A 22,156-nucleotide genomic window follows, 5' to 3' on the forward strand; every position below is an offset into this window, starting at 1 on the left:
TTGCAAAGAACTGGACATCCCTCCAAAATTGATGAAAAGATAAAATGAAAACTGGTCAGTGAGGCTGAGACCTACAGCAACACTGAAGGAGCTGCAGGAATTTGTGGAAAGTACTGGTTGTGTACTACATGTTTACAACAGTCTTCTGTATTCTCCATATGTCTGGGCTGTGGGGTAGGGTTGCAAGATGGAAGCCTTTTCTTATACACACAAACATCCAGCCCTTGCTAAAATTTGCAAAACAATACATCAAGTCTCCCAAAAGCATGTGAGAAAATGTGTTTGGTCTGATGAAACCAAGGTTGTACTTTCTGGCCACAATTCCAAAAGGTATGTTTGGTGCAGAAACAACACTTTTCATCACCAAAAGAACACTATCCCCATAGTGAAGCATGGTGGTGGCAGTATCATGCTTTGGGGTTGCTTTTCTTCATTATGAACAATTCCAAATACCAGTCAGTTTTGACCCAGAACCTTCAGGTGTCTGCTAGAAAGCTGAAGATGAAGTGGAATTTCACCTTTCAACACGACAATGACCCCAAACGTACATCCAAATCAACAAAAGAATGGCTTCACCAGAAGAAAATTAAAGTTTTGGAATGGCCTAGCCAGAGCCCAGACCTAAATCCAATAGAAAATCTGTGAGGTGACCTGAAGAGCGGTATGCACAAGAGATGCCCTCTCAATCTGACAGATTTAGAGCGCTTTTGTAAGGAAGAGTGGGCAAATATTGCCAAATCAAGATGTGCCATGCTGATAAAAGACTGAATGCTGTAATTAAATCAAAATGTGCTTCAACAAAGTATTAGTTTAAGGGTGTGCACACTTATGCAACCAGCTTGTTTGTACGTTTTTTATTTTTTATAATTTTCCCCTAACAGATTTCTTTTTCAATTGAATTGTACAAGTTATAAGTCACATTATAGGTGAGAAAAGTTTTGAAATGATTTATTGTGGTCTCATTTTTTATATCAGAAAGACCTGGCATTTTAACAGGGGTGTGTACACTTGTATCCACTCTAAGTCTATGTTCTTTGGGGAGATTAACTTGCCATTTAATTTGTGCCCTCTTCCTCTCCCAAGTAAATTCTTTCACTTTTCAGTAATCCTCAACCACATTATCTGTGGTTGTTTAAAAAAAAAAAAATATATATATATATATATATATATATATATATATATATATATATGCCTTACCTGCATATAAAACTAAAGGGACTAATAAATACTATGTCCACTGCTTATGTCTTACTCTCCTTATGCATAGTTGAGCTTCAAGCGTTTTATTTTGTGTTGTACCTTCCCTCTTAGCTAACATAACTGTGTAATTTTTAATCTATTTACATAAATACAGCATTTTGTCATGCTCCAATAAATTTGGGGTTTTCTGAACCAATTTCTGTTTTACGCAGTTTACTGCTATAGTCTTTGTTTTATTTTCATTAATTGTACATTTCAAAAAGACTTAAAACTGTCTCAAAATGTTCACCAACACCATGTCCTTTTCTAAATTTATCAAGTGCAACATCCATGTAAATGTAACATGTTAAGTTGTCAATCTCGCCTTCATTCTTGCTTGATGGGTTCGGAGCCGATCCTCGGCTCCGACTCGGCACTTGCTAAGCTCGAGAGTCACTTTTACCAGCTCGAGGCAGCCCCATATCCCATGATGCAAGGCGGTAAGTACCCAGATCTCGTTTGCCGCTTCGCTGATGAGGTCCTCCTTTTACCAGCTCCTGGTAAGTGATTTATATATTACTGTTTTTGCCCCTTTTTCACTTCAATCTTATATTTAACAAGTTTTAGTTTAAATTTAGTCCCTTTCTGACTAGAATTTCCCTCACTCCTTAATTTTTTTAGTCAGGCCGTCTCCCCTCCCATCCCCCCCCCTTGTTAGGGTGTGTGTGTGTATGTGAGAGGTTAGTGATCTCATTATTTTTGGGATAATTGTTTCTTGGGACTGTGTTGTGTGTGTGTGTTTCTTGCAACTATGTCCAAGGAAAGGGTCTCAGGCTTTAAGAAGTGTGACTCGTGCTGTCAGAAGATGTCTCTGACGGACGGTCACACTTCTTGCTTTTACTGCCTGGGACCTCTCCACCTGCAGGACTCCTGTGCAATTTGTCATTCCTTTAGCCAGAGAGTCCTGCAGGAGAGGAGAAACAAATTGATTTTGAGGGGCCTACTTAAACCGGAGGGCTCTCCGGCTAAGTCAGCTCCGAGCAAGACTTCCAAGTCTTCCAAGGCCCAGGCTTCTGTGTCCAAGCCTGCAGCCTCGGCTCCGACTCTTTCAGAGTCGAGATCGGCTCCGGCTGGAGCCGATCCTAGTTTGCACAAACCCTCGGCACCGATGGCTATCGGTGCCGATACTGGTTTGGTCACATCGATGTCGGCTCCGATCGGTTCCGACCATCATGTGGCTCAGGCTTCGGTGTCGGCGCCGACCGGCTCCGACACCCTTACTTTTATGTCTGTATCGGCTCCGGCCGGAGCCGATGCATCGAGACCTTCTGTCGGTGCCGAAAAGTTGTCGGCTCCGACAGCATCCATGGTTTCGTCGGCTCCGATGGTTCCTTCGAGGAAGAGGTCCAGGTCCCCTTCCTTGGAACCGATACTCTCGGCTCCGGCATCTCCTCTCCTCTTGGAACGGAGCCATCGGAGCCGATCATCCAGGTCATCCAGGCTTTCTGACCATGATTTAGAGAGGGTGGTCAGTAGATTATTAAAATCACAGGCACTGGCCCAGATGCTACATAGTCCGTCTCAACAGACGATTATTAGTCCACACCCCATTGCAGTTCCTCCTTCGACTCTACCCCAGAGTTTGGAGCTGGAGTCTTCGGGAATAGTTTCTGCTATGACTGAGGGACAGATACCCCCCCCTTCTGCTCCCTCAGCCTCTACTCTTATCTCCTCTTTGAGACCTTCCTTAGAGGGATTCGGTGGTCGGGCTTCCCTGGTCTCCTCCGAGGGGGTGAGTGGCATCGGACCCTTGTCCGACCCCACACTTCCCCTTGTAGCCTCGGCCTTGGTGAGCTCAGCTCCGACATCTGCCTCGGAGCCTTCCCTTTCGGTGGGCCCTGGAGTTCCTGGTTCTTCGGAACGTGTTCTCTCGGACCTCCCTGGGAGGGGAGCCTTCGAGGTGATGAAGAGGGTGCTGGCCACTGGACTCAGCCAGCAGTCTGTTCCCTTAGCTCCTCCCTCTACGGTGCCTGTCGATATCTCTGCCATCTCTCTTGCTCCCGGACCCAGAGATCCTCCGCCTCAGGTTTCCCCACTGGGAAGAACCCCCTCTTCCGAGGATTCTCCTGATCTGTCAGGGGATCCTCCGCGCAAGAGGACCTGTAAGAGGAAACACGTAGACTCCCCCGAGTCTATCACTTCAGATACCGACTTAGATGAGTCGGAGGGATCCCCAAGATCCCCTCTGAGGATGTCTCCTTTTCAGACATCCTAGAACTCCTTAAACAGAGGGGAAACTGGCCCTCCAATAATCCCTCCGAGGATGAGTCGGTATACCTGGAGGCGTTTGGATCTCGGCCCTCCACCTCCTGGGTGTCTCCGCCTTTCAACCCCCTTATGCAGGTTATTGCTCGAAAGGCTTGGGCTGCTCCTGACTCTGTAGAGCCAGTTCCTAGGAGGCCTTCTAAATTTATTACTGCCCCTTCGGACAAGCAATTCCTCACGAAAGGTGTCCCTGCTGATGCCATGGTGGTGGCAGCTGCCACTAAGAAGGAACTTGCAGATCCTTCCGTACCTGTCCATCCTCCTAATAAGGACTCTAGGACCATGGATAGGTATGGTAAGTGGATGTTCTCTTCAGCGACCTTTGCTATGCGCTCGCTGAACTACTTATGTCACTTCACCAGACTCCAAAGGGATATCCTTAAGGAGCTAGGTGAAGTAGTACAGGATCCCACAGCTGCAGGGGCTCAAGAAAAAATTGCTTCGCAGCTAGGAACCCTTAATTCTATTGCTAACTCCTCCATGCGACTGATATCATATGCAGCAGATGGAGCGAGTAGGGCCGCTGGTACAGGTGTGGCTCTTAGATGCCAAGCCTGGATGCGGCTCTGTAATTTTGCAGATCCCTTTAAGGCGTCCTTCACAAACTCTCCCTTTGATGGGTCAGCTTTGTTTGGCCCTCAAGTGAAGGAAACATTGACCAGGTGTGAGCAGGGCGGCAAGACTCTTTCTGCCGTAGGGGTCCGTTTTTCCACCCCTTCTAGACCTTACCCTAAAGGACAGAAGGGTGGCAAAATGTGGTTCCACAAATCCCAAGGAGTCACGCCGGATTCACGTGGTCAGTTTACCCCTAGAGGCAGAGGGGGTAACAATAACAGACGCTGCTCTAGAGGCAGAGGAGGTCCACAAAACCAGGGAAGCAGAGAGCCTCTCTCTGACAAGCCCTTTCAGCATCCCTGAGATGTTGCCCGACTGTCCATCCTTGGAGGCAGTCGGGGGAAGACTATCGCTGTACCCAGAAGCCTGGCTTTCCCTAACTCAAGACAAATGGGTACAGTCGATCATATCCGAGGGTTACAAAATTCCTTTCGAGGAAACTCCCTTCTCTTGCTCAAATTCCCTTCCAGATGTACCACCCGGTCTAAGGGAAATTGCAGAGTTAGAAGTTTTAAAACTTCTGCGAAAAAGAGCCATTCAGCCAGTTACAACAGATCATTCAGAGTCCGGAATCTACTCAAGGTTCTTTTTGGTCCCCAAAAAGACGGGAGACTGGAGACCAATATTGGATCTCAGCAGACTCAACAAGTCTGTGAGAAAGACAAGATTCCGAATGGTCACACTTCAGTCAATTCTGCCCTTCTTACAGAAGGACAACTGGATGTGCTCAATAGATCTTCAGGATGCGTACTATCACATAAAAATTGACAAGACGCTCCAGAAGGTTTCTCCACTTTCGGCTTGGGTCCAGTCATTTCCAATTCAGAGCCCTGCCCTTTGGTCTCACTACAGCCCCCCAGAGTGTTCACCAAATGTATGGCAGTGGTCACAGCTCACCTGAGACGTCAAGGATTCCAGGTGTTTCTGTATCTCGATGACTGGCTCCTTTCAGCCACCACCAGGCATCAGCTTCTTCAAGCCAGGGATTACACAATAAATCTTTGCACTCAATTGGGCATCTCGATCAACTACGGAAAATCCTCCTTATTGCCCTGCCAGTCTATTACTTTCATAGGCGGAAACTTAAACACTGTTCGGATGTCAGCTACCCTCACAGACCAAAGAATCTCAGATATACAAGGTCACGTGAGAATCATTCTAGCCAGCAAGAAAGTACAAGCCAGAATGGTTCTAAAAGTGTTGGGCCTCATGGCTGCGGCCTTTACCCTTCTTCCCCTGGCTCGCTTCTACATGCGCCTTCTTCAGTGGATGTTGTTCACTCAGTGGTCTTACCAACAACTTCCGATGCCTCACCAGATACTGGTGACACAGATTTGCAAGAATCATCTCTCTTGGTGGATTACTTCTCCCCAGATTCACCAAGGCAGACCCTTTGTAACCCCAACCCCGGTAGCCACTGTCACTACGGATGCCTCCCTGATCGGGTGGGGGGGCATTATCAGGGCAGGATGGTTCATGGGACGTGGCAACCGTTCGAATACCACCTGCACATAAATGTCCTAGAGATGAGAGCAGTGCTTTTAACGTTGCAAGCCCTCAACGACTTTCTTCCCTTTGGGACAATTGCAGTCCACACAGACAACATGTCTGTAGTATAGTATATCAACAAACAGGGCGGAACCAAGTCCTACCCCTTGTGTCGAGAAGCTCTCAGACTTTGGCAATGGGCGATCTCCTCTCATCGGTTTCTGGTAGCAACGCATATCCCTGGGAAAACCAACATTTTAGCGGACAGATTGAGCAGAGCTATTCTCATGCCTCACGAGTGGTCTCTCAAACAATCTATAGTGGAGGAGATTTTTCTAGAATGGGGTCGCCCATGTTGCGATCTTTTTGCTACTCCCCAAAACAACAAATGCCCAGACTTCTCTCTCTCTTCCAGCTGCCAGGCCATCCCCCCAGAGACGCTCTGACCCAGGATTGGCCCCAGGGACTTCTTTATCCTCTGATCCCACAAGTAATCCAGAAAGCCACCGTTTTGAGAGCCAAAATGATTCTCATTGCCCCTTATTGGCCTCGACAAATTTGGTTTCCGTTCCTCCATCGTCACCTTTTGGTGCAGCCGTGGCATCTGGACCCACTGCCAGATCTTCTGATTCACCAATCGGGTCTGCTGCACCGGTCTATCCCTTCTCTCAACCTCACAGCATAGTTGCTCCACTTCCTTCCTTAGCCAGGCTTCCTATGATCTCTAATCCTGTTAGAGACATCATAGTAGCTTCCTTAAAATCCTCTACTAGGAGGATTTATACTAGCAAATGGAAACGTTTTTCTTATTGGGCAAAAGCCAAGAATATTGATCCCTTCACTGCTCCAGTACAAGTAGTTTTGGATTTCTTAGCGGAAATTTTTCACGCAGGCTCCTCTTCTTCCACGGTCAAAGTTCAGTTGGCCGCTATCTCGAACTTTCATGTTGGGTTCGCAGATCACAACATTATGTCCCACAGGCTTTGTAGAGCTTTCTTGAAAGGAATTGTTCTCCTGAAACCTCCAATCAGGAGTCCTCCTCCTCAATGGGACCTAAATTTAGTGCTGACATCCTTGATTCTTCCTCCCTTCGAGCCAGCTGTTTCATGTTCCCTGAAACTTCTTTCATGGAAAACTTTATTCCTGGTTGTTATTACATCGGCTAGGAGGGTGTCTGAACTTCATGCTCTATCTGTTCGCCCCCCCCATATTTAGTCTTCCACAAAGACAGAGTATCATTGAGAACTAATCCGACCTTTTTGCCTAAGGTCGCCTCAAAGACTAATTTGAATCAGGCTATTGATCTCCCTGTATTTTTCCCAAACTATTCAAACAGATCGGAAAAAAAATTACATTATCTTGATGTCCACCGCCAACTCAGATATTATTTGGACAGAACAAAACAATTCAGGAAATCCAATCAACTCTTTTTTTCTTATGCTGATAACAAGAAAGGCCTTCCTGTCTCAAAAGTGACCTTGTCTAGATGGCTTTCTTCTGTTATCTCTGAAATTTATCAGCTCAGGGGAAAACAGCTGTGCTCGAAACCTAAAGCGCATTCAACCAGAAGCTTAGCCACTTCCACAGCTTTTCAAGCTAGACTTCCATTAGACACTATTTGTGCAGCAGCCACTTGGGCCACTCCTCATACATTTGTTTCCCATTACAAATTGGATTTGGCCTCCAGGGACAGAGCCAGTTTTGGCTCTACAGTTCTCAAGAGTCTGTTCATTGAGCCACCCAGGATAGAGGTGCTAGGGACGCGGTCCCATCAAGCAAGAATGAAGGCGAGATTGACAACTTAACATTGAGAAGTTATGTACCTACCATAACGTTCCATGTTAGTTGTCTTCTCTCGCCTTCTTTCTTGCGACCCTCCCTCCTTCCCCCAGGCCTGGACAGACCTTTCTCTCTACAGGAAGTATGCTTCTGAAGACCATACAGTGCTGGTCCTTCTACCATCCTTCAGGTTTTTTCTCTCCTTCTTTCTTCCTTTTGGAAGTTATTATGCTAGGTGCTATTGCCTATTGTCATCAAACGAGATCTGGGTACTTACCACCTTGCATCATGGGATATGGGGCTGCCTCGAGCTGGTAAAAGTGACTCTCGAGCTTAGCAAGTGCAGTGGAGCCGAGGATCGGCTCCGAACCCATCAAGCAAGAAAGAAGGCGAGAGAAGACAACTAACATGGAACGTTATGGTAGGTACATAACTTCTCATTTTTTTTGATACCGTACTATTAATGTCCTTAAATTTGAGAGTCCCTCATTTTCTTTGCCAGCAGTTCTAAATATAATGCAAGTAAAGGGAAAGAGGGCACTGCTGCCTGGTTAAAACACAGCTTGTTGCAGGAAACCCTCCCAAATCCATTCTTGCCTCTGACCTTTCACACACCCTACTAATTTAACCGTGTTCTGTCAAAGAAATGCAGATGCTTCCATTGTAATGAAGCAATTCTATCCTTGCATTAAAAAATGGTGGTTCTAGAACTTTTCTTTGCAGTCGAGAGCATGTTAAGTTTATCAGCATAGGAAGGAGACTGAGACAAGCTATTTTCCATGATGTCAGCCAACTCTGGCTAGAAAGGGTATCTACCTTCGCTTTTGGGTTGCCACCCCCCACCCAGCCTTCATCTCTTGTGCTTTGTACCCTTTAGTTGGATTCTCATGACCTTTAGTTGGATTCTTGTTGCTGGTTTGACTTTCCTAAAGATTTACCATATGAAGAACCTCTGTATGTATGTATTTGGACAAGGACCACTCTTTGTGGTGTTTCAATATGGATGATGATGCAGTTGCCTCATAATCTCTACTATATGACATTCCCTTTGAGTAGGCTGTTACTTGAATTTCATGAGGGAGAATTTAGGTGAAGCTGAAAGAATTAAGACTCCCAAAAAATTACTTGGTAATCCTGGATGTGAAGTTGGCCAATGTCATTCTGGTAGTCATTTAAGAAGTTTTTAAGCAAATTTAAAGCTATATACAGAATTTTCTATAACTACATAAAACACATGCTATGCATATAGTTAAGACACTACGTAAAATAGCATACTTGGATGTAAATGTTTCAGAAGCAATTTGACACAAGTCTTGTTCCTTTTTAATTCCAAAAGGGATATTTATGGATGAAGATAGGATGCAGGCAAGTACAATACTTCTTGGATAGAGGGCCAATTATATTTGTTACCTTACAAATCGGAGGACTACTAGACATGTCTGAAGCTACATTGAAAATTTCCATGAGGTTAAAGGTTGTTTTACCAAAAAGTCACTTAAGTAGCTATACAGAAAAGGTTCACAATGTGGTGCACTTTTAGACAGGATGCACCAGCTGCTGCCTCATTTCTTTTTTCTGTCTCATTCAAGCAGAGGATAAGGACACTCTTCTTCAACATCTGGCGTTTGTAAAAAGGCTTCTAGCATGCCTAGGGTACACCATAAACGAAAAGAAATCACAACTAGTACCCTCTCAAATAATTACATTCCTGGGTGCAAGCTTGAATCCAACTGTGCGGACAGCTTACCTTACACCAGACAAACAAAGGCATCTGACAGCATATTTCAAACAAATGGCAACAAAAACCCAGTTATCTGCAAGACAAATTCTGCAGGCTTTGGGGTTCATGGCATCCTGCATTCTAATTCCATATGCGAGACTGCATGTGAGAAAACTTCAATGGTACCTAAAAAGTTTATGGAGTCAACGTTGTCACAGTCTGGAAACTGATTCCTCTCATTCTCTGCCTACAACAGGAGTTTCTTTGGTGGGCAGAGACATGTCACCAAAACAAAGGACCGTCATTCACTCTACCCCCTGCCACCCTAACTACAGATGCATCAGACTATGCTTGGGGGGCCCACTTGGCGGGGAGATGCATTCAGGGCGAATGGAGCCCAAACCAAATGTATCTGCATATCAACCAGAAAGAGATGCTAGCTGTTCAGAATGCTCTGACAACCTTCAAGGACGTACTTCATCCGGGACAACTACTGTTAAAAACGGACAACACCACAGTTAATGTGGTACATAAACAAGCAGGGGGGGGTACACCTTCCTATCCCCTTTGCAGCCTAGCCCTGGCCTTGTGGAACACAGCCTTGACTTAACCAAATACAATCTTCAAGCTCAGTTCTTGCCAGGAAAACAAAATACTCTAGCAGACGACCTAAGCAGAAATCTTATTGACCCACACAAATGGAAACTGGATCCACAAATCTTCAGCGTGTTAACACAGAAATGGGGGAGCCCAAACATAGATCTATTTGCCTCTCCCCAAAATTATCAGTTGGACAAATTCTGCACAAGAACTCAACACAAAAAAGCATGGAAAGTGGATGCCCTATCCTTAAGCTGGAAAAACCTATCAGTCTATGCCTTTCCCCCTCTGCATCTACTCTCCAAGGTCTTACTAAAAGTCAGACAGGAAAAAACAAAAATGATCGTAGTTGCTCCTGACTGGCCTCGTCTCTACTTCCTCCATGGTACTTGCCTCAAATACCTCATCTACTGTCTCAGCAGAACAATCAAATTCTGCACACTCAGCTCCAAGCTCTGAATCTTGCAGCATGGCTGATCAATTAATTATTCAAACAACACCTCTCAGTAAATCTGTGATGGGGGTCATTTTGGAAGCCAGAAGACCTAGTACTAGAAAATCTTATGCTGATAAATGGAAGAGATTCTGTGCTTGGAACCAAGCAAAAGGAACAGACACAGCAAGACCCAATATTCCTCAGATTTTACAATATTTGACTGAGATGCTCGACAAGGGCCTATCTTTTTCTTCAATAAAAATCCATGCCTCTGCCATCTCGGCTCATTACAACACAGAGCCTCCCCACTTTTCTCATCCTCTGCTTAAACAGTATCTTGGAGTGGCCAAAATTTTAAGGCCTCCCAGAAGATCACCAACTACTGCATGAGACCTCAATTTTGTTCTGGAAAAACTCACCCTGCCTCCTTTTGAACTGGCAGCTACTGCTGATATAACATTTCTGTCTCTGAAAACAGTTTTCTTGGCAGTCACTTCAGCAAGAAGGGTTTCAGAACTACAGGCTTTCATGGCAGTGGAGCCTTTATTATATTTTACCCGGACAAGGTGTCCCTCAAGACCAATCCTTCTTTTATGCCTAAGGTGGTGTCCAGTGTGGCTCTTAACCAGACCATTCACCTGCCAACATTTTACCCAAATCCGCAGAACAAGGGGGAGTGGATTCTGCATTTATTTAGACGTACATAGACAACTAAGATTCTACTTAAACAGGACCAAATCTCTAAGAAAATCTGAGCAACTACTGGTAGCATTTGCAGCAGGGTCAGAGGGGAAAGCTATATCAAAGCAGACTGTTTCTAAGTGGATAAGCCACTGCATTTGATTCTGCTACTTGCACCATGGTAAACTTGTGCCCAAGGGGATCGCTTCACATTCCACCAGGGCTGCCTCTACTTCAGCAGCTTTTCTCAGAGGGGTTCCAGCCAAAGACATTCTAGAAGCTGCTACTTGGAGCTCTGTTCATACCTTCACCAAGCATTATCATTTGCCTCTCTTCTCCAAATCCAGGGCAGGCTTTACCACTGCAGTTCTGCAGGACCTTATAGTCGCTCTTAATGCTGTTTAGTTCCATCCTGCCATCCATAGCTTTGGGATTCTACCCAAATGTAATGACTGCAACAGTGAAACATGCAGAACATAGTACAGTTGTGTACACTTACATAAATGTAGATGTTCGAGTGTATTCACTGTTGCAGTCCAGGTTACCCACCCACCATCCCCCTTTCTATACCTTTCCTTTCCTTCACTGTACACTAAAGCCTTTGTGGTGTATTTGCTTTTAGATGAAGGTAAAGTTTGTTTCTAAAAGTGCATTTATATATATTTCTATTTTTATATATATATATATATATATATATATATATATATATATATATATATATATATATATATATATATATATATATATATATATATATATATATATATATATATATATATATATAATGTACTCCCCATTTGGGGGGCACCTGACATCTGGGGCAAGAAAAACTGAATAAAATGGCGTCGGCTGCATGTTTTATACCCCTGACAACTTGACGTCATGGAAGAGGAGACAGCAACCGACTCATGACCCAAGACTTTGTTATTCAGGCCGACTGAGGGCAACCTGCCAGCAGATTACCATAATGTAATGACTGCAACAGTGAATACACTTGAACATCTATATTTATGGTAAGTGTACACAACTGTACTTTCTGCCCTGATGAGCTCTAACAGCTCTTAACAGTCAGTCCAGAAGAATGGAGGTTTTCCTACAAGTATTTCCATGTCTGTGGAACTAAAACACTGGAGCACTAGTATTATTAACATCTGAAGTTAATGAAGGAGTATGCGTGCCCAAATGTGTAAGTGTGGGATTTTGTTATGGTAGTCGCTGTAGTTAGACCTGTGGGAAATCAGGTAATAAGGTTTTGAATACTCTATGTATTATGTCTTTAAGTAGAGGTCTGTCTGCAGGATTCAGTTTTCCCTCCATCCTCTGCCTTGAACTGTCTAGTTTCATGCATGTATTTAATTATGCAACTTTTGTCTTGGTCCAGAACTGAGGTTGCAGGAGGGAGCAGTGTGCCATGGAATGGGGTATAGGTGGCAGCTGGTGAAAGTTTCATTTTATGAATTGTCATAATGCCAGTTGTGTTAATTCCAGTAGTTCATGCATGTCGGGTCTCTCTCCACAGATCTAGCATTATGGTAAGTGCCTGCAACTTGAATTACTTTTTCTATTAAGTGGTGAAGAATGGTTAACCACTGCTAGTGTTATGAAGTTAGTATTTGTTAATTTAGTGTAAAACATATGTGAACGTAAATGTTACGGCTGATTTTCAATCTGTGTCTTGTAACATTTTTTGATGTAGCTATTTTGCACTTTTTGTACTTGAGTACAGCCCAAGCTGAACAAGTGGTCAGAGTGGTGAATGTTTTGATAAACCTTGTTTGAAAACTTGTTGTTTGACCTCCGAACAACCTGCATACAAGTTGAAGGTAATGTGCTTGTGGTTATGTTTAGATAGCTTTCAATAATGTAATAACTTCTGAAAGAGACGCAAGTTTTTGTACATTTCCTTTAGTTCATTCATGCCTGTAGTGATGGTTGTGCTATGTGAAGAGAGCGAGTGCTTGGGTCTAGAATTTATGAACGTTGTTATGAATTATAAAAGCAGAATGTGAAGGGCTCATATCACGAAATTGAAGAGCCTGGAGATCGAACAGCTTTAACATCGGAAATGCCGTTCATCGATTTTTTTTTTTGTGAGATTGTGGTACAGTGAACCGAAAAATTGCCCTTTCCTCACTGTAGTTTTATGTTGGAATTGGTATTTATAATTAGTGGGGGGTGTGGCGGGTGCAGTCCCCTACAAAAGCCATTTCGAGGTACTGCATTTTCAATGTTTAAGACGTTCGCTTCTCCGGTCTTTTCAGTCTCATAATATAGACTCGAATGTGAGTAATGCCTTATCTAGACATCTTAGGAATAGTTGTCAGTGTTTTTCATTTAAGTTTGGTATTATTGATCATGGTAAAGTTAATATCAGGGGTGGTGATTTAAGAACTCTTTTGGAAGCCAGAGAAACTAGATGGCAATTAAAACTATTTGCTACACACACCCATGGATTAAAGATAACATTTCTCTGCAACTTCTTCCGGCTTTTCCCGGTTAGGGGTCGCCACAGTGGATCACCTTGTCCACTCATGATTGGCAGTGGAGTTTTACAGTGTCAAGTTGCCAGCCCAGCCTTCCACAGAAGGCACACACACGTACACACTCACACCTAGGGCCAGTTTAGAATGTCCAATCCACCTGCAGCATGTCTTTGGGATGTGGGAGGAAACCGGAGCACCCGGAGAAAACCCACATGACCACAGGGAGGACATGCAGACTGCACAGAAGGCACCCCAGCCGAGGATCGAACTGGAGAAACTCTTGCTGTGAGGCGGCAATGCTAACCACTGTACCACAGTGGCCGCCTTTTAAAATTAAGGGCATATTTTAGTTTTTTGCTTTTTTTTTTTTTTTTTTTTTTGTGGTGATAGATTTATTGTTTTAATTTACTATATGGCTTGGCAATTTGATGCGTTTCTGTTTTCCATGCCTTCGCTTTAAGCACTTTAATTATTTAATTAATTGGTTTAATGGCTGTGTTGTAAAAATTTGTGCATTACTTTTTTCTGTGATTCTGATGAAGTCTAACTCTTATAGAACGAAAGCAGTTAATTTGTTTTAATATTTTTTTTTTTATTATACTTTGAAGTCTTTTTGGCTGGAGTGATACTTTGCTTACATTCTGAGTTGCCTATTGTGGTATCGCTGCACTTTAGTGGTTTTACAAGTTGATCAACCCCAGTCTACTTGCATGCAGTTTTGTTCTTGACACTTTTTTTCTTGTGTTATTTCCGGGTTACAGTAAACGTTGCCTTGGTTACAACAGTCTGCAGTTGCATGGAATTTCTAGGACATAAATGATGGATTTCTTTATGTACTGCAGTAATAAACATATAGGTTGTTCATAGTCAGTCGTAACAAATGTCACAAGTCAGGGACAATTTAAATATCAGAATGACAAGTTGATGGGATATGAGGGTCTGAATTAACTTGCATTGTCTGAAAGATAGCTTTAAAAACTGTAATTATTTGCTGACTGTAATATACCACTTTTTGCGTAAATCACTAATCTTAAGTGGGAGGGATCAAAATTTTGAGTTTGTCAGGGATTTCCATGACAGTTGAGGGGAGTTTAGTGGTATGCATCTTTGTATTTTTTCAAATGTTCGAACAGGGCTACAGACTTCTTTCTGTACTTTTCCAGTTCACCACACTTAGGGTTGCTACCTCCCCTCTTTGGGGAGGAGAGCACTGATTGAGCAACTGTGATAAAACATGAAAATTGGTTGATTGGTGTCCTAATATGCAAGCAGTAAGGTAGCACGCAGTGGGCAACTGAGTCCTGACATATCCCCGATCACTCACATCACCTTTTAAATTCTGTTTTTACAGTAAGTCTACACAACCGTGACTGCAAGCAATTTTGAAGTCAGACAAAAAAAAAATACTTGTAATACTCATGTAAATGGGCTGTTGGGTTTGGAAAGCCTGCAGTCTTGTCCCAGAACAGTGTCTCTCTTCGCATAGTTTTACACAGTCTTTATAGACTGGTTTCCTATACTTATGTGAACCCAACACAGACGTTATGAAGCCACTGACTACTGCAGTGACCACCAGGAGTACCAGACATTGCACATGCTGTGGCTCTTGGGCACTTGCAACTCACAAGGGACCCTGTCCCTGGGACTGCTGCTTGCCTAATAGGAACTACCGTGGACATACCCACTATATACTAACTACATACACCCTGTCTGCCTATCTTTATGTAGCAACTAGTGCCTGATAAAAGTCGCTGTGTCGCAGCTAATTCTACATCCTAGCCTGCTTTAAATGATTGTTTCCTTAAGCTCTATCGTTTCCCCAGCCTTAAACCCTTTAATGTGAAGAAGTTCAATCTTTCCGTTTATTCTTACACATAGGTATGGAGCTGAGCCATCGGCTCCGAGTTGGCCGCTTTACTAGCTAAAGATCTCAGAGTAGCTTGAGGCCAGGCCCCTATCCCATGATGCTCTCTGTCCTACCCCAGATTTAGTTTTCAGCTGCAACTGATCGCAAGGTCGTCTGAGAGCTCGGGCCAGTAGAATTTCCTTATTAAATTTTTGACAGACTTTATGCTATATTTCTTTACATAACTAAAGTAGTTTGTTGTATTTTCTAGTTCTTAACTGTTATGCGAGTTAGCCTTTAGAATCCTTTTAATTTAAGATTCCTTGTTTGTTACAGAGCGGTTGCTGTTAGGCCTTGGCCGTTTTTTGGTTACCCCTATCCTTTATATATATATATATATATATCTATATATATATATATATCTATATATATATATATATATATATATACATATATATATATAAAAAGTGACAGCACAACTTAATACCCTTAACTCCATTGTGAACTCGTCCATGCGGCTTATTTCTATGCAACCGATGGTTCAAGTCGGGCAGCGGGTTCAGCGATAGCTCTTCGGAGACCGTCCTGGATGCTCTTATGCTCCTTTGCAGAAGCTTTCAAGTCTTCCTTTGTCAACACCCCATTTGTTGGCTCTTCTCTGTTTGGGCCCAAAGTCAGGGAGACTCTCACTAGGTGTGAGCAGGAGGGAAAGACTCTATCTGCCGTAGGAATCTGTTTTTCCACCCCTACAAGACCATACCCCAAAGTGCAGAAAGGTTGGAAAAATGTGATTCCGAAAGTCCCAAGGAGTTTTCCAGAACACACGTAGTGAACCCCCCCCCCCTCCAGGGGTAGAGGAGGGGGCAGTAGTGGAAGACGCTGCCCTGGCGGCAGAGGGGGTCCGCAGAACCAGGATGACAGGGATCAGTTCCTTGGTAAGCCCTATCAGCGCTCCTGAAAGGAGGCCCGACTGTCTTGCTCAGGAGGCAGTCTGGGGTCACTTGGCTTTGTATCCAGATGCCTGGCTAGGAATTGCAACATATTATTGGGTACAAAGCATCGTTACCAGAGGATACATCATCCCAGTTCTAGAAAATCCACCTGTTGGCAAAAAAATCCCAGACGTTCCACCCAGACTCAGGGATCAAGCAGCCATAGAAATCCAGAGGTTGCATGAAGAGAGTCATACAGCCAGTCCCAGCAGACCAGATAGGATCCAGAACTTACTCCAGATTCTTTTTAGTTCCAAAAAATACAGGGGACTGGAGGCCCATTTTGGATCCCAGCAGACTCAACACATTTGTAAAGAAAGAGCAGTTCGGATGGTAATGTTTCAGTCTATTCTCCCATTCCTCGGAGTGGGCAATTGGATGTGCTCTATAGATCTCATGGATGCGTACTACCACATCAAAATGGCCAGGCCATCCAGTTGATCATCTGTGTTTCTGGCTGGGAGCTAATCACTACCAATTCCGAGCACTGCCCTTTGGACTCGCAACAGCCCCCAGAGTGTTTACCAAATGCATGGCAGTGGTTATGGCACACTTGAGGCGTCGCGGATTCAGAGTGTTTCCGTATCTGGATGACTGGCTCCTTACTGCCGCCTCCATGCATCAACTAATTCTGTCCAGGGATCTCACACTCACTCTCTGCTCGGCATCACTGTCAATTTCGAAAAGTCTGCGTTGTTGCCATCGCAGCTTATCTCCGTTATCGGAGCAGAACTACACACTGCCACCACCACAATAAGATTGCCCCTGGACAAAATAACCACTCTTCAAAACCAGGTCTAAGACATTCTGCAGAGAAGAAAGGTACCAGCCCATCAAGTATTGAAACTCCTAGGTACCATGGCAGTTACGCTCATAGCAGTTCCTCTGGGACGTATGCACATGAGGATTCTTCAATGGTTACTATTCATCCAGTGGTCTTAGCAACAACTTCCCATGTCATTCTTAGTCATGATTACGGACTCCTGCAAGAAGGATCTTTGGTGGTGGTTGACCAGCCAGCAAGTTACAGTGGGCCGACCATTTGTTCTCCCCCTGCCATCAGCCATGGTGACCACAAATGCTTTTCTGATAGGGTGGGGGGGGGGGGCTTTTTCAGGGAAGAACAGCCCAAGGCACCTGGTCGGAGACAGAGTCACAGTTGCACATCAATGTTCTGGAGCTGAGAGCGGTACTTTTGGCGTTGCAGCACTTCCACAACTCTCTGCCTGTTGGGACGATTGCAATACAGATGGACAACATGTTGGTAGTCTGGTACATCAACAAGCATGGAGGAACCAAATCTTATCCCCTGTGTCAAGAGGCCTTGAGAATTTGGCAGTGGGTTGTGTCCACAGGGAGCTTTCTGATAGCAATGCATATTCCGGGGAAATCCATTATGATAGCAGACAAATTGAGCCGAGCCTTTCTGCTACCACACAAGTGGTGTCTCAAAAACTAAGTTGCGGAGAAGATTTTCCACAGATGGGGCCAGCCTTGCTGTGACCTGTTTGCATCCCCAGTGAATGCCAAATGCAGAAGCTACTTTGCCCTGAATTCCCCACCAGGGGGCAGCCCAAGGGATTCACTTGTACACGATTGTCCCCTGGGACTCCTGTATACCTTTCCAACCTATACTCCCGATTCCGAAATTCTTGCAGAAAGCCAAAACCCTGGGAAGGACTGTAATCTTAATAGCCCCTTTTTGGCCTCATCAGATTTGGTTCTCCTTCCTTCGACTATCAACTGGAGGAACCTTGGATTCTGGACCCATTTCCAGACCTACTGACACATTCGTCAGGGGCCCTCCATCCCTCACTTCGTTCTCTCAGACTGACAGGTTGGCTGCTCCGATTCCCTTCCTAACCAGGTCAAACGGTTTTTCTTCGGAGGTGCAGCACATTCTTGTATCTTCACATAAGGCTTCCACCAGAAAGTTGTACACTAGTAAATGGAAGCAATTTGCTTTTTGGGGCTCTCAGAATAACATTGATCCTTATGTTGCCCCGATTGCTAGTATCCAGAAATAAGCTTTTTCATGAAGGTGCTGCTGCTGCCACTGTTAGAGTCCATTTGGCTGGCATCTCGAATTTTCACCTTGGAGCTGAAGGGTCTAACTTAATGTCTCTCAGATTATGTCGGGCCTTCCTTAAGGGCACCATTTATCTTAGGACGCCTGTTAGACAGCCCTTTACTCCCTGGAATCTTAATTTTTTGCTGTCACTTGTTATTCTCTCGCCCCCCCCCCCCCCTTTGAACCCACATCATCCTGTCAGTTGAAGTTTCGTTCCTGGAAGACTTTTCTTGGTGGCCATTACTTCAGCACGCAGGGTATCTGAACTTTAAGCCCTTTCTGTCAAGCCAACGTATTTGGTGTTCCATCCAGATAGGGTATCACTGACGACTAATCCTTCTTTTTTGCCAAAAGTGTGTTCCAAGACCAATCTGAACCATACTATTGAACTTCCAACCTTTTTCATCAGTTGTTCTAATCAGTTGGAATACATGTTACATAAACGTGATGTCCACAGACAATTGAGATTCTATTTGGACAGGACAAAGGAATTTAGATCTGACCAACTTTTTGTATCTTATGCTGACGCCAAGAAAGGATTACCAGTTTCTAAAATTACCCTTTCCAAGTGGTTAACTGACTGCATCAAACTTATCTACTCTTCAGTGAACCAAACATTAGAACATGGTGTGAAGGCCCATTCAGCTAGAGCTGTTTCCACGTCTATGGCTTGTACGGCTCGTTTACCTTTGGATACTGTATGTGCAGCTTCCACTTGGTCTAAGCCTCATACCTTTATCACTCATTACGAAGTGGACAGGGCCTCCAGGGATGGGGCTTCCTATGGTTACACTGTCCTCAGGAATATACCCCCTTGAGCCACCCAGGATTAGGATGCTTTGGACGCTACCCATGTGTAAGAATAAACGGCGAGATTGAACAACTTCACATAAAGAAGTTATGCACTTACCATAACTTTCCATGTGAGTTGTTCATCTCGCCTTTATTCTTAGATTCCCACCTACCTTCCCCCCTAAGGTCTCAAAGAACGGGTAGACTTGGGGTCTGGTAGTCTTGTTTTGTGATTTCTTACTCCGTCTGGAGTATTTGGTGAGTTATACTTGCTCATGCTGAGTTCAGCAAACTAGATCTTGGGTAGGACAGAGAGCATCATGGGATAGGAGCCTGGCCTCGAGCTACTCTGGGATCTTTAGCTAGTAAAGCATCTGACTCTGCTACATACCCATGTGTAAGAATAAAGGCGAGATGAACAACTCACATGAAACGTTATGATAAGTACATAACTTCTTTTTATGCTTGCATTTGCACTGAGCATTGTGTTATCAGGCTAACAGTGTTGCTGTCATGTCATTAAAAAGTCAACTTTATTATTTCCATCATAGTTCTCAGTAAAATGGGAACAAATCTACAAGTAAGCAGTGGCACTTAAAATATCAGTACTATTAACATGAGACATTAACAGAATAAGAGACTGTAAATGAATATATATTTTCCAAAGAACATCTGTAGCTCTATTGTCATTAAGTGTAAGTCACCACCTCATTACTTGTGTCAAACATGGTTTATAAAGCACTGTTCAGTGAAGTAGTAGAACTCGTTTGGGTCTGTTATGGTAATGGAGCAGTTTGGACATTAATTTTCTAAACACGCTTCAAATGTGTTCAAATGTCTTCCTAGTTTTTATACAGTGTTCTTAAACTACTGCAGGCATGCTTAGTGGGTGAAGTCAGATTTCGGTAATTTAAAAGCTTATCTTGCCTGGAGAATGCGCTTGCGATGTGAGATGACGGCATTAAATAAAATTGTAAATAAAGAAAAAAAATCATGATTTCAAGATGCTTATACGGTAAATCATCACACCCCATTATTTTAGCCCCAAAACCAGGAAATTCTGAGGAATTTGGTACAGATGAGCGGTATTTGAAGAATACATCACTCCTTAACCTCCTATTCCTGTGCAACACAAATGGCTCCTCGAATGTCTGGTTAAAGGAGGCAAGCCTTCGGCAACAATTAGGACACCATGTGATAGATTCAAATCCCAACATACTGCTCACTTCAGCAAACTTCAGGTATGTCAGACATCATAAAGCTCCTTTGCCACCTTCAAGATAAGACTAGATAATTCAGTGGGCAGCTTCAGATTTTACCCTCTGTCTAACTTGTGTTGTCCTTGAGGATGAAGGAAACTTCTTTACATGGCTTATTGGCTAGGCTTGTAGTAGTCTGAGGCTGATTTCCTAGTACTTGATCTATGGACTTCCAAAAGTAGTAATGACCACATTGGAGTGCTTGCAGTATAGTGCATCCCTTTCAGAAATTCTAAGTGTGGTGTCTGCCATAGCCCTTGTTATATTTTGATGCCCGACTTTTATTTTTTGTTTTTTTTAAACTGAATTTCCTGGTGGTCAGTGGCTAAATAAGTAGAAGCCGGGTTATGAGCATCACAGCATGTTGCACTCCATTACTTATATTTACGTATGTATAGGTATACACGTGTGTTTGTGTGTGTGTACATGCATAATATGCAATGTATACACACACTTATATTTCTGAGTAGAATGCGATGACATATCTGTATGTAAGTAGTTTCTCTGACAGTGTATTGTGCTGTTTACTGTAGTGAGCTTGTTAATAGCTACATCCCACATTACTTAGGTTTGTTTCTTGCTTCTTCTATGTGCTTACAATGCATTCATTTCTCAACAGTTTACCTAACAAGAATGGAAGGTTTAGCTGTCAAGTGAATGGGTTGATGAGTATAGAAAGCCTTTTTTATTTGGTTAACAGATTGAACAGCTGTAACATTTTGCACAGTTTGTTCATTACATTTGAATGTAGCATAGGAAAGTCGTATCCAGCCATAGAGTAAACAGGTGTAACATTTTACTTTGTCATCTTTTGTGAGCCTAGTATCATTGAGTATATGCAGTTTTATTTTCTTGTGCCTCCTCCATAGGAACATAAAGTGCTGTTGACTGGAACCCCCCTGCAAAACACTGTAGAAGAGCTCTTCAGCTTGCTGAATTTTTTGGAACCCGCACATTTCCCTTCTGAAGCATCTTTCATGGAGGAATTTGGCGATTTAAAAACAGAAGAACAGGTTAGTGTTCACTAGAAATATTGTGTATTTGAAATTTGTAGCTGCTGTTCATTTATCTTTTGTTATTCACTTTATTCTGTTCAGGTTTACATGGAAGCCAGAGTTTGTCATAGCACTTAACAGGCATGTAGTAGCTAATCCGGGAGTGATGCCCATCACAGGATGCCCCTCCCCCCAAAAGCATGCACGCAGTTGGCAGTTTAGTGGATTGCCATTTCACCTACAGCTTGTCTTTTGCACATTGGACAGAGCACCTGGAGGAAATCCAAGCAAACTTCCTACAGGATACACTCCAGCCTGCATCTGAACTAAAGAATCAAGCTCTGGAATACTGATTTGAGCAAGTATATGGACATCAGAAGATTTCTGTAAATATTTTGTATTACTGTGACCTTTTTTATACCTTTATTGAATTATCAATTAAGACATAGGCAAACACAGTTACATAAAAGAAAAAAACATGTTTGTTGCACAGAAAAAGCATATGTGAGGTATAATGTTGGTAACTGTCATCAATCCTACATTACATGAATTCCTCAGTCTTCCCCTAAATCTCACTCCTCCAAAATGTTGTTCTACATGTATTGTTTCCACAGTTTCCATTTTTTTCTCTAATTTGCCTCCCATCTTTTTCTAAAGATCACGCTTCCAGTTGTTACAGTATTCAGTACTTCAAATGCAGTTCAGTTTAAACTTAAATTTCCATTTTCTAATGATTGCCTTTTTAGCAGACACCAAAATTGAACTTAACCAAGGCCTTGCTATGTTTAAGCAATTCAGATCCTGTATCCCAGCTCAAAATAAGAATATTTTCCTTACTTATGCTCCCAGATGCCACTTTATTCCCCATAATACCTCAAACATTTACCTTTTGCCT

General features: G+C 43.3%; 1 protein-coding gene across 1 annotated transcript in view; it reads left to right on the top strand.

The window, feature by feature from the left end:
• Window positions 1–22,156, top strand: part of CHD7 (chromodomain helicase DNA binding protein 7) — a 2,781,650-nt gene that overhangs the window by 2,024,780 nt on the left and 734,714 nt on the right. Inside the window, exon 16 of the mRNA XM_044065875.1 lies at window positions 21,136–21,279. Coding sequence (XP_043921810.1) covers window positions 21,136–21,279 — 144 coding nt within the window. The remainder of the gene's footprint in view (window positions 1–21,135; window positions 21,280–22,156) is intronic.

Source organism: Protopterus annectens, chromosome 3.part0 (assembly GCF_019279795.1).
Source record: "Protopterus annectens isolate FY-2018-M chromosome 3.part0, PAN1.0, whole genome shotgun sequence".
NCBI lineage: Eukaryota > Metazoa > Chordata > Ceratodontiformes > Protopteridae > Protopterus > Protopterus annectens.